Source organism: Phascolarctos cinereus, unplaced genomic scaffold (assembly GCF_003287225.1).
Source record: "Phascolarctos cinereus isolate Bilbo 61053 unplaced genomic scaffold, phaCin_HiC Scaffold_2;HRSCAF=192, whole genome shotgun sequence".
NCBI lineage: Eukaryota > Metazoa > Chordata > Mammalia > Diprotodontia > Phascolarctidae > Phascolarctos > Phascolarctos cinereus.
This window is the reverse complement of record NW_027555625.1, coordinates 40,866,284-40,879,550: the sequence shown is the minus strand read 5'-3', so window position 1 is coordinate 40,879,550 and position 13,267 is coordinate 40,866,284. Positions and strand designations below refer to the sequence as shown.

The 13,267-nt window shown below is 50.3% G+C and overlaps 1 protein-coding gene across 2 annotated transcripts in view; it reads right to left on the bottom strand.

Annotated features, from left to right (window-relative positions):
* Positions 1-798: 798 nt before the first annotated feature.
* The window catches only part of DBNL (drebrin like), a 28,515-nt gene continuing 16,046 nt past the window's right edge, over positions 799-13,267 (bottom strand). For both annotated transcript variants that reach the window (XM_020963758.1, XM_078149333.1), the window contains 9 exons: positions 10,200-10,346; positions 9,021-9,098; positions 8,606-8,757; positions 7,954-7,996; positions 6,826-6,919; positions 3,881-3,976; positions 3,255-3,370; positions 2,781-2,883; positions 799-1,706 (listed from right to left, as the gene is read on the bottom strand). In XM_020963758.1, the coding sequence (XP_020819417.1) occupies positions 1,567-1,706; positions 2,781-2,883; positions 3,255-3,370; positions 3,881-3,976; positions 6,826-6,919; positions 7,954-7,996; positions 8,606-8,757; positions 9,021-9,098; positions 10,200-10,346 (969 nt within the window). In that variant the 3' untranslated portion in view covers positions 799-1,566. The remainder of the gene's footprint in view (positions 1,707-2,780; positions 2,884-3,254; positions 3,371-3,880; positions 3,977-6,825; positions 6,920-7,953; positions 7,997-8,605; positions 8,758-9,020; positions 9,099-10,199; positions 10,347-13,267) is intronic.

The window sequence follows — 13,267 nt, the reverse complement described above, 5'->3', positions numbered from 1 at the left end:
CTCCTCCGGTTAAGTCTGAGCAGATGTCTGACCCATGGGCATGGTCCTGTGCACATCGGGGAGGGACTGTCAAATGGGGACAAGGCCCTTGGTAGCTAGTCAGCAGAAAGGAAGCTAAAGTGTAACACTCAACTCTATCCCAGTACTCTCAGATCAAAATCACGTCCCGGAACCCTAAAAACAATCCCTGGCCAGTCCTGGCCCTGTCAGCTTCTGTCGTGCATGGTAGCCCCAAAGAAGATGCAGGATCAGGGAGGGCTGTGGGAGGCTTTCGTCCTTTGCTGCTATCTGTAGCTGTTTACTGCAGTGAATGACCAGTGCCATCAGCACTCCCTGGATCACTCCTCCCATCTGGTGAAGCCTGAAGAGGCTCTCCACCTTGGGGTGGAGAGTTGCCTAAACCAGAATGTGAAGGGGCTGGTCCACTTCAACAGGGAACTAATCCTCTAATGGTTGATGATAGAACACAGTGGGGTCCCAGAACATGGTGGTGCTGTTAACCCAATGTCTGGGTGACACCCAGCACAACAGACTCTGGGTGTAAAGGGATTCCCCACTCACAAGGACGTAGTTCTAGAACCTAGGCCAGTTTGTAAATGTTTCCCCGGCAGAGAGCCCCAGCACGATTGGGGAAAAGGGCTAGTTTTTATTTGCCTAAAGCTGTGGGATGGGATGGAAATGGGGAGAAGCAAGAAGCCAGAGCTGGGGAGAAGGGCTGTGATGAACCCAGCTCTTGAGTCTAAGCGCTCCCAAGGCCTGTCTGGGAGAAAAGGCCCTTGTTACAAGACAGAGACACAATCACATTGCAGGGTGTGTCATGTTTGCAGAAATTTTCACACATCTGATTCATGTACTCCACTGGTGTAGGCTGCTAGCCTTGGCCCACACACACTGCGGCCACAGGAACAGGAGAATGGAATGAAGGGAGCAGCAGATTAAAAGAACACAAAAAACCCAAAACAAAATCCCAAACTGCCTCCAAACCATGGCACCCCAGGCTGGTTTTGGTCATATATGAAAATAAAAACACTTCCTAAATTCATTCTACCCAAAGGTCTCTAGTAACAAGTGTTGCAGCCATCACCCCTCAAAAGCAAGAGGAAAACGAAGAGGGCCAGGCTCCTCAGGGGACCCGCAGGTGCTGGGGAAGCCTGACACTGGCAGCCAGGGGGGCTCAGAGGCTGTGGAGGGGAAGAGGGCCCGGCTTCATCACCACCAACAGGGACAGAAGTTCAGGGAACACTGGCAGATCAGATGGGCCCAGGTCTCCTCTGAGGATGTGAAATCACCAGGTTATTGCTGTAACTGGGGAGACCAAACTATAGGCTGGCAGAAGAGACCCCAAAGCCTGGAAAGGCACTGAATGGGGGGTTGCCTCGCCACTTCAGCATAAAAAAAAAAGGCTTGCGGGGGTTGGGTGCTTCTGGGTTCCCGTTCTCCCCAACCCAACAGGTCTCTTGTCAGGCAGTGCCACCCTAGCACCCAGCCTCCAGGGCAGGTGACATGATGCGTCAGTGGAGTGAAGCAATGACCTGGAGAGTCCAGAAGCCAAGCGACGGGCAGCCCTCAATCGATGAGCTCCACGTAGTTGGCAGGAAACATGCCAAAGTGGCCATCTGGGCCATAGCCACGCCACCAGCCCTCATCGATCACTTCAATTCCTGTGATGAGGTTTTCCGGGTCAAAGGAGATCTCTGTGTCATCGGCTGGAAGATGTAGAGCAAAAACACTCATAAGGAACAGCCTCGGGGATACCTCGTGAGCCAGGCTCTTCAGCTAGTCATTCCCCACTCAGCCCCTCCAAAGCCCCCACCTCAGGGGATCTTTAGGTCCTCGGATGGTAGACTGAGAGGCAGAAGGGTCCCCAGGGGCCATCGAGCCCAGCCCTGCCGTGCAGCAGCACCACGTGCCAGCTCCATGTCCGCGCAGGGCTGTCCCCTGGGCCTCCCAGAGAACCCCAGGTTCCGAAGCCTGGGCCAGCAGTGCATGGGCTCTGGCAGTGAAAGCTGACTGAGCTGAGGAGGCTCCTGGTACAAAGCCGACAATAGACTGTCCTCCAGGCAACAGAGAATTCAGCGCAGAGGTTCACGGTCAGCCTGGTGACCAGGTGCCTGAGGAGCCCCCAAAAGATGGAAGACCATCTACTAAAGAACCGAGAGGTTCTGATCTGTGCTCAGGGGGGGATACCCATAAGGGTGAAATCAAAGATCTTTTAACACAGGGACAAACAGCAATCCTACAGTTCTTGACAGAACCACTGTCCTCATGTAACACCAGCCCCTTGATTCTGCTTCAGTGGAGTCAGGGACAACGGAACTGGAATCCGGCCTTGAACACTAAGTAACAAGCAGCAGTTTAGTTCTCTGGCCTCAGTTTTCTCATCTGCAAAGCTGGGATATTCATACTCGTCCCCTGCCTCACAGGCTGACAAGGAGTAATCGATATAAAAGCACTCTGAGCACCTGAATGCACTACACAGAATATACATATACATATATACACACACACACACACACATACACATGTAACTGTATATCTAGAGACATATATGTACACGTGTATATGTGTATATGTATGTTTATATGTATACGTGTGTGTATGTGCATCACTCACACACACACACACACACACAGAGTGATCTTCAGTCCTCTTCCTGATCCAGGCACACCTGCTCCCACCCTGAGCTCTCCTCTGGGGCTACAAGTAGCTCTCCCTAATGATGTCCCCGGCCCACCCATCCCCCACCTCCCACCCCTAGCCAACATACGTGCAGGCCTTACCAGCCTGGTAGTCATACAGGGCCCTAGCACAGAGTCCCTTCTGGCCCAGCTCTGGTCCCGGCTTGTAGTGATCAGTATACTCATAAGTAGCCTCTTCCTCTACCTGTCCAGGGAAAGAGACAGGAGAAGGATGAGTTCTCTTCCAACAACATATTACCTGCCCCCCCTCACCTCTCTCTCCTAGTGCTGTCCAAGAAAGACTTCAAAGGGGGAGGGGGAGCAGCACCCACACATGGTTGGAAAGGTTCAGGTTAATGGGACAAGGCTTCCCAAGGGCTGGGGAATTGCTGTCCCCTCCCCTCCGTCCTCTGCAGCCCACCCAAAATGCCAGGCCCTGGATCACTACACCGTGCCCTCCCCTTTCCTGCTCAGCAGAGTAATGCTGCCGGGTCTGATGGTCTGTGTGGCCAAAGGGGCTACAGCTGACCACCACTTTTGACAGCGATTCCCGGGGGAAAATGCTGAAGCATCAACCTGCGGGGGCTCCTCATAGAGATTATCGTGCTCTGGGGGCTTCTCATACAAGCTTTCTTCTTCCGCCTGCCCTGGAGAATGAGGAGCAGCACCCGGGCCCTGCTGCACTTGGACATCTGAGAACAAAGTGTCTCTATCAGCCAGATTTCACCCAGGCGCTCCTCCTCCCACTCACTTCCAAGGACTGAAGGTCACTTCAGAAGACTTAAGACACTTTCTATCACCACCCTTCCACCAGAAAAAGAGAATTATGGGGCAGCTAGGTGGCGCAGTGCACAGAGCACCAGCCCTGGAGTCAGGAGGACCTGAGTTCAAATCCGACCTCAGACACATAACACTTCCTAGCTGTGTGACTCTGGGCAAGTCACTTAACCCCAACTGCCTCACCAAAAAAAAGAAAAAGAAAGAGAGAGAGAGAGAGAGAGAGAGAGAGAGAGAGAGAGAGAGACAGAGAGAGAGAGAGAGAGAGAGAGAGAGGACAGAGAGAGAGGACAGAGAGAGAGAGAAGAGAGAGAGAGAGAGAGAAGAGAGAGAGGAGAGAGAGAGAGAGAGAGAGAGAGGAGAGAGAGGAGAGAGAGAGAGAGAGAGAGAGAGAGAGAGAGAGAGAGAGAGAGAGAGAGAATTACTTGTTGCAGGCTCTGGGGAAGCTGGGGTGGCTTCTCTGGTAATAGAAACTTCTGGTTGGGTATGCTGCCTCTGCAGGAAGGGGCTCCGAATCTTGCCTAGGAAATCAGACAGCGAGATACATCAGGTCAAATGCAAAATGCATATTTGGGAAAGAAGATCAAATAGCCTGAAGCCTCATTATCTATTCATTTTCTTTCTAGGAGGCAGTGTGATATTAATGGACAGGGAACCAGACTTGGGAGAAAGATCTAGGATCAGATGCTACCTCTAAAACTTTCCTGTGTGACCCTAAGCAAATCACTTAGCACGTCTGGGTCCCAGTCCTAAACAGATGTCTACTTCTACTACTATTTCATATACAGCAATACACATGCACAGTCCACAAAATAAATGCCACTGCTAATGAATGCTGATCAGACTACAAATAAACGGGTCCTTGCTGATGCCGACTAGTTGGTTCTTCCTTCACTGTCCTCCTGCCCCCCCACCATGTTCCCACTCCACACTCCATGGGGATGACCCAGCCTATTTCTGCAATGGACACAACAATCAGGGCTCTCCTCCAAGGGACCATCCATCACTCCCTCTCCTTCACTAGGACCATACAAGACCTAGTCTCACTCCTCACTAAAGCTCATTTCTCCCATTATCCTTAATTAAATTCTTCCCAGGCTCCTCTTCTCCACTGTCTCTAAGGTCATCTTCTTCCCTTCCCTTAGTCTGTCCATTCATCTATCCCTCCGTCCCTCTCCCCGCTTCCCATCTCTTCATCTCCTCCTCGCCCCAACCTCTTAAGAGGCCACCACTGACTGACCTCCTGACCACAGACTCCAGCAGCCTTGGCCCAGGCCTCGAGCCCTCAGGCCATGTTGGGCTGAAGCTTGCTGCTCCCTTACTCCACTCTGGATCCTTCTCACTGGGCTTCTTGGAAGGCTCTTCACCCTCTTCCCAAGCTCTTCATGTAGACTAAGGCCTTAGTCCTCCCACTTCTCTAGGTTCTCCCCCTTGGCAATCTTGTGTTTTCATGGCCTTGATCACCTTTTGGCCTCCAGACCTGTCCTCTTTTCTGAGGGTCAGACTGCTTCTCCAGACACCACCCCCCACTCAACTGCCCAAAGCCCAGCTTAGCTTTCCTCCTAAACCTACTCTCTTCTGGCATCATTATTTGTGTTTGTGACACCACACTGACTGACTCCCACAGTGACAGCCTTAAGGTTATCTGTGGAATGGAGAGGTGAGGAAGGAGGGAGGGTGGGCTACCATTTTGCATCTATTCTCTTCTCTCAGTTACCATAGCCACAATCTTCAAACAAACTTCATTAATGCACCTGGAAAATGCAGTTGCCTCCTTAGGCGTCTTACCACATCCATTCTCAAACCACAAGTCCAAGCAAGATCCTCCACTAGAAAATCACTGCTTCCAAGCGAAGTTCAGACTCTCCTGAGTGGCATTCAGGGCCCTCTACAAGCCAGTACCATTCTCCTTTTCCCATACTGTCTCCTCCCCAAGCTGGTCTCCTTTCTGCCCCCTCAGGTGCACCCAGCTTGGGGCCCTGCCCACCCTGGCCTGTTGAATTCTCATACGTCCTTTAAAGTTCAACTCAAATGAAACCTTCCTCCAGAATATTCCCCTGAACCCCCAGTTAGCAATGGACTTCCCTCTCAGGCCTCCTTCTCTGGTCCTCTCCAAGGCCCTTTTCAAGCCACAATGTATACCACAGCTGTCTTATCTGCCTCATGTTCCCCCACCAGACTATACATTTCAGGGGCAGGGCATCTTACCTAAAATTTTATCTCCCTCAACTAGGGTCTGCATCCACAGGCACTCAATAAATAGCTGCTGAATGAATAGCTATATGAATGTACACAAATAGCAGGAAATAAAGGTCAGGCTCAGAAAAAGCCCAGCTCCCCTGCATCCCAGAGCCAAACTCATTCTTAGATGAGATCAAGCAATGAGATCTCCCTCCCTCTCCGTTATTTCCTAAGAGCCTCATCAAGGCCAGTAAATGTGGTTTGGGAATAGGAAAAGGGGGTACAGAGATGGATGAGGGAAGAGGCTACGGTTCCGAGGCACTTCCCTCCATACTGCTGGAGAATTATCCCATGATAAAATGAGACTTGGGGATCCACTGTCCTGATTAAACAGAGAACATTGATTCTGAAGTTCTGGGGGTCCCAAAAGCTTAGTGACTTCAGTTTCTGAGCACACTGCTGCCAGCCTCCCCTCTGTGGAAAGGTATGAAGGACTTGGGGGCTCGGACAAAGAGCAGATAGGAAGATGGGCACACTGGGACATAGAGAAGAATCTTTGAAGCTACTCTTGGCACAGAAGAACAAAATCTCAGAGTCAGAAGGGATCTTAGAATGTTATATGGTCTAGTCCCCTAATTAATGTCATCAATTCCTTCTACAACAACTCCCATTAAGCCTCTGTTTGAACCCTTCAGTGATGGGGAACTTACTCCCTCAGGAGGCAACAGAAAAGCCCCAAACTTGTCAAGTCTAAAGGTTGTCTGCTAGGTTGTCCCAATTCTCATCTCAGAACATGGCTGTACAGAAGCCAGGAAGGATATTCAGAGCACACCCATGGCAGTGTCAAATATCAATATCAATTTACAGTCTTGTTCTCTAAAACACAGGTGTCAAACACACAGCTTATGGGCCCACTGCAGGTGCAACACTCCTGAGTACAGGTTGAACCAGATTAAAATGTAACTGGGAAATATCTAACAAAATAAATAAAAAGACAACAGAACATGGAAAATGCCAATGTGTGAGCCCCTGTCTCTACCCGAGTTTGATCCCCCTCCCCCAGTCTAGAGGAGGACAAGTCACACTGTATCGTCCCACTGGCTCCTTGACCCACCACAACACGAGTCAGGGGCCTGGTGGCCTTCCCTGACAACACCCATACCAAAGCAGCTATAAGGCCCCTTCTCACCTGGCTGAGAGCCCAGAATGGAGGTCGTGGACATCGCTCTCTCCTTCTGCTTAAAAATATCACGTGGGTTTGCTGGTTGATGAGATGCTGCCTCCTGGGAAGGAGGGAATGTACATGAAAACACAAACTGCCCAAGCACATCTGCACAGCACTAATTCACCAAGCACTTTCTCACAATGCCCCTGAAGACTGGGCAGTCAAAAATATTATTACTCCCATTTAACAGTGAGAAAACAGGCAAAGAGAAGAGGTGATTTGCTCATGACTCATTAGACAAAGTCAGTAAATCATGAAGTTGGGCCCCAATCTTAAAATTTTCTGCCTGATGCAAAGTGGTCTCTCTAGTAATCACAACTGCAAAGTGCTGCCATGGCTTATTAGTCATTAAACCCTTGGGCTAAATACTGACCACCCTTGTAGGTCTGGACTCTGGAATGGGAAAGCTGAGGGGGTCCCTGGTGCCTCTGTGAGCATCAGACTCAGCCCCCTTCAGCCTCTTCCCCAGGAGAGGAAAAGAAGAGAGGAGTAACCCTGGGCCATGACTGCAGAAGTGCTATCATTCATCCAGAGTCTTGTGTGGGCACACCGTTCCCCTGTGCAGCTCAATCCTCAATCCTGATCTGCCTCCAAGCTAAGCTCTCCTATTAGAGGCTCTCCTGCCATCGTCTCTACCCTCTGCAAGGTGCCTGGAGGTCCCAACCCCAACTCCTCTCCCACCCCAGAAAAGGGTAAGTGCTTCAGGGCAGACACTGTTTGTCCTCGTCTCCCCACTGTCCAGCACAGCACAGGGGTTGGACTGGGCTGGATTAAGAATCCCAGCTCTTCGAGGCACACAGGTTATCAGCCCTGTTTTACGGATAACAGGAGCAAGCCTCAGGGCCTGTGAGGGACCCCACAGCTCAGTGCCCTGCCTCCTGATGGACATGTATCTGTCCTCAAGTCCCATGGCCTGAGACCCCCACTCAGGGCCTGCAAGGGATCCCACAGCTCAGTGCCCTGCCTCCTGATGGACACGTATCTGTCTTCAAGTCCCGTGGCCTGAGCCCCCCACTCAGGGCCTTCCAGCCACTCATTCTGAGCTCAAAGTGGCAGGAAGGGCCCAAATACCAAAGACAAGCTCGTCCTCACCTGCTGCTCCTTTGAAATCTTTTCTTGCTCCTGCTCATACCTCCTATCAGGTGAATTCGATGAGAGGAAGAAGTAACGTTAGAGTCAGATCTAATACTTCAGGTAACCCTAACCCTCCCTTCACTCCTTGCTAAGATATCCTTGCTTGAGAAACCCCTCTCAGGTAGTACTTGAAGGGAAACCTTCACTAAGGAGCAGGGAAGGAGGGAGAAAGGGAGAAAGCACAATGGGAAACAGTGAACAAATGATGGGGTGTGAATGTCACGGAATGCTACAATTGTGACAAGACATATGACGAAAGAGGTGGCTTCAGAGAAACTGATGTAGTGAAGGAAGAAGAACCAGGAGAACAAAGAACTCTGAAAGCCTGCAGGGCTCTGATCAGAACCATGACAACCTGTGCTGCCAGAGGACCAAGGAGGGAACATGCTGCCGCCTCCTAGCAGAGATGGACTCGGGGTGCAGATGGTGACACAGATTTTCTGGATATTGCCAATGTGTGGATTTATTCTGACTATGCTTATTTGTTATAGAGTTGTTTCCTATTTTTTCCAGTGACGGAGGAGGTAGAAAGAGGTGGGGAGAGAAAAATTTTTAATTGAAAAAAAAATTAACTTAAAAGCTAAAAAAGAGGACTGGGCCCAGCCTTCACCTCTGGGCATCAATCTCATGGGCGTGTTCCTGGTAGCGCCGCTCTCGCTCCGCTGCCTCCTGCAGGTCCCGCTCCCTGCATTCCTGTTCCAGCCGCTGGCGCTCCTCCTCAGCCCGTCGCTTCTCCTCTAGCCGCCGATTCTCCTCGTCTTTCTACGGGGACAACGATGATGATCCTTAGATGTCCTCAGCAGGCTGTGGGCACCTCCCACTCTCCCCATCTCAGTGTCCTCACTCTACACAATGGTCACCAGGAAGGGCAGACAGCACTTAGCTGCCTCTATCTGCAACACACCCTGCTCCTCAGATTAGGACTATCAACTGATCCCTCCACATTCCCTCTAGCAAATTGGTCGCTCACTATCATTCACAACAGAAAGATTGCTGCAATCCCAGTCCTCAGCCCAAATGCTCACCTCCGCTTTGGCCCAGAAACTGTCTTTACCAACCCTTTTGATCTCAGACACAGCATTGGTTTTTTGGTACACAGAGCCCTGTAGAGAGACAGATAATTTTCATCAATCACCTGGACCTTGAAGGAAAACTGGGCCTCCATGGCTTCTTAGACACGAGATCAACTGCAGACAAAATCATACAATGTCCTCACTTCCAGAAATTTCTCCTTAAATCAAGAGGTTCAGGTCTTATAGCAAGTACTGTTAGATACAGATGTCTAGCACCAAGCTCCTCCTGGAACAGGACCCTGGAGAAGAGGATGCCAGGGCCCTCTACAACATAAACAAGTAAAAGATGACCATGAGCCTCCCTGACCTGCCCACTATGATTCTAGTCCAGTCCTACTAGGCTGAAGTCCAAGAAAGACCCAAGGCATCCTATACAAAATCACTTTAGGGGCTGGCTCAGTTCTGCTAAAGGATCAGTATATGTGCCCTTGGAAGGCTATTCCACAGTTATCTGTATGAGACAGGCTCACCACAACCATGTGGTACCCACATAAAAAAGCTACAACTGTATGTAGCAGGACAGAGGGGCTCTGCACTGGCTGGAGCATTAGACTGTACAGACACACGGGGCCTTTCCAACACAGAGCCAGCTGGATCTGGAGGTTAGACTTTGCTCTCAGGGCATCTTAACCCATCACCTTATCCCCACCCAAAGCAACTACTACAGATGGTTCAGCTGCCCAACGGAAGAGTGATTACTGCCAGCAAACATTAGATTCAAATGCTATGGTAGATAGCAAGAATCCCTGTGGTTTGGAAACCACACCAATTCCTGGAGTAAAGACTGCTAGAACAAGTGGCCTAGTTCAGAAGATACAGCAGGGGACCCCTCTCATCCCAACCCTCCCTGACTTCCATTTTAGAACCTGGAACATTGACACGGTCTGTGTTTCCTCAATTTGGAAGCGCTGTACCCGTCATGGCTATGAGGCCACTTCCCTAACACCCCCTGAAGCAGACAGATCTCATCGGGCTGTTTCGGTTTCAGTGTCAAATCAGCCTCCAAGAGGAGCTGAATGTAGGTCTGTCCTAAAAGGGGCTTGGGAGCACAGTCTTGCTACTTCTGAACAGAACATCTAGTCATCTGTACCCCTCCTCCTCCAAGCTTCTCTTCACGCAGCAAGGACTCACCACCGGTGCCTGGGGGCCCGAGTCTTGGAAGCGGCTACTCTCCTTGTGGAAGTTATAGTTTGCCCCTGAAGCTTTGGCAACCTTCTGCATGATGGACTCCGGCTCAACGTCCTCCTCAGCCCGAGCATTGATGGTCACATGAGCCCCCTGCAGGCAGATGCACAACTTGGAGAAAGGAAGGCCCAGCTAACAAGCAGACAGTGGGCATTTATTCAGCCCATCTCACAACACACAGAGCCAACAGTGAATGCTGTTCTGTTCATTTCCCAGAGAGTAACATTTTACACAACAAAGCCCCAAAGACAAGACTATGTGAGGGATTAGGGGTGGGAGGGGAGGCCCACAAGGTATCCATCCCAGTCAGCCAGGCTGACTCTACCTTCTTTCTGACCTTGTGCCCCACAGTCCCAACAGTTGCTATGTCCTTTCATTTTTAATGCTAAATTCTCTCACATGTAACCACTTCTTTCCCTTTCCATTGCCTTATTTTATCTCTAGCCCTCATGGCCCCTCCCCCAGACAACTGGACTCCTTCCTGGTCTCTCACTCATAAACTTGGAGAATATCGTCAGCTGACAGCCAATACTTCCCACCTTCTACAGTGCTCCACACGCCAGTGAAAATAGCATCAATGGCACTTTGAGGGAGGGGTGCCCCCACTTCCCTACCTCTAGAACAGCACAGTAAAGGAACTGGGATGGGTGCTGCAATGATGCCCCAGGATGCCATGACAGAGTGAAGCACTGGTAAGAACATGCTCAAAGACCTTCCAATCTAAGGAAATTAATGCTAAAAAACACCCTGGAAAATTAAAGCATCTGCAAAAAGTGAACCACTAACACCCTCCTCCCTCCTTTACCAACTTTCTCTTTCCTATATATTTAGGAGAAAGACTGTTCTTCCCACCTCACAGATAGCACCACCAAGAGAACGGGGAAGCCGTGCTAGGGACACAATCGAGGGCATCCTCCCTCTCAAGCTCCATGGCAGAAAATGTTTCTTATCAGCTACGCCAACTTTGCCATGGATTCCTTAAAAGACTGACCAGCTACAAGGCCTGGCAGGTGCCTTTCCAAAGGGTGCTGATGTCAGAATGTGGCCACCAAGAGCCAGTGGCTGCCAGGAAACTGACGAGGACACGGGGGGGGGGGGGCAGAACCTGTGACGTCACTGGTCCAGAGAATCCTTAGTGAGGAAACTCCCTTTATCCTAGCAGTCAGCTACCCTCCACGGATGGTCTGATGATAGCCTAAGACCCTGAGAGCACGTACCTGTCCAGGGTCACTCAACCACTACAGACCGGAGTTAGGACTTGATCCCAGGTCTTCTTGGCTTCGAGGCAGGAGTCTAACCACTCAGACTCTCCATATCCCAACTCTGGGCATCTTCTGTCTGTCCCCCATACCTGATACACTCTCCTTCCTCATCTCTACCTCCTCTTCTTGGCTTCCTTCAGGTCCCAGCTAATATCCCACCTTCTACGGGAAGTCTTTCCCAACCCCTCTTAAGTCCAGTGCCTTCTCTCTCTTATCCCTATTTACACTTATATGCAGCTCGTCTGTGTGTGTTTATTTGCTTGTTGTCTTCCCCTTTAGACTGGGAGCTCCTGGAGGGCAGGAACTGTCTTTTGCCTCTCCTTGTATCCCCAACACTTGGCACAATGCCTGGCACACAGCAGGTACTTAATGCTTACTGAATGACTACGCCACACTGCCTCTCTTCATTCATTCGACACTGCCTGGGCAGCTGGGTACAAGGTATCAGAGAAGACACAGAGAAAAGAACAATCCTGGCCCAAAGAGCTAGTAACTCCAGCAGAGAGAAAAGAACAAGCACATCCAACAAAGGGCGGTGCAAAGAATGGCCGGGGAAGGGGGGGTGCCAATTACAGAGTCTTGAGAGGGACCATAAGAGACGTGTAGGATCTGAAGGACAGCGATCGGAGGAGGGGTATTCAGGCAAAAAAGAACCCCAAGAGCAAGGGCGTGCAAGGATCCAAGCATAGGGTGAGCTGGGGGGAACACACGCCGCCTGAGCTGCTCAGAAGCAGCCCAGCTTTGAGCGGTGGGCCTCAGGGCACTGTGTTCTTTGTCATGAGGAGCCTTAGCACACTGAATGCTGGTAATACAATAGGAGTGCTAGGAGACTCCCAACCACAGAAGCAGTTGTTTTTGTTGAATTCTTTGAGAATTCAAGGCCTTGTGTTTAGTGCGTAGAAATAAACAGGCAAGTTAAAATAAACATATTTTGCAAATGCTATGCTTACTGTAATATGTATGCCAGCTAAGACTAAAAAATGGGCCTGTGACGTCATTGATACAGGAAATTCCTGAATGAGGACACACACTCTTTCTACTAACCATCTCTGCCTCAGTCTTAGGAAGCATCCCAGAACACTCAAGTGACTTGTCCAGGATCCCACAGCAAGCATGTGTTACAGGGTAGACTGGCCCCCATGTCTGCTTGGTCCCAAGGCCAGCTTCCATACACCATACCACACTTCCTCTGGTTAAGTACAATTTATAGCTTATTGATTTTATCTTATCTGCAATGCAGCATCCAAAGTCTCCCGGTGTGTAGCAGAGGGCCCTCTGAGAGTCACAGAATGTCACGCAGGAGGGCAATGGGAGAGAGAAAGATGAGTGGAGGTCAGCACCACAGGCAAAGGTGCCTGGAGGTTACTCACTAGTTAATGGGGACTCACTGAAGGTTTGTGAGCAGGGAGGGGAAAAACTCAGGGCTAAGCCTTAGGAACGTGGCTCTTGCAGCAGAGATAGAACAGATTAGAAGGAGCAGCTCCAAAAATAGGGGAGAGGCAATTTAGGCCTGGCTTGAGATCATGACAGTGAAAACGAAATGATCCTATCAACTCTGCAACCCAGTGACACTGGACCCTAGCTGTCCTTCTTCCAATCCCAAACAATTTTTCTGGCTACTCCCAACAAGAAGCCTTTCCCAATCTTCCTGCCTGCCTTCTGTGCATATCTTACGAGTACAGAGCTATCTCCCCTCCAGGATGGGAGCTTCTTAAGAGCAGGGACAGAGCTCAGGACAGTGCTTGGCTCATA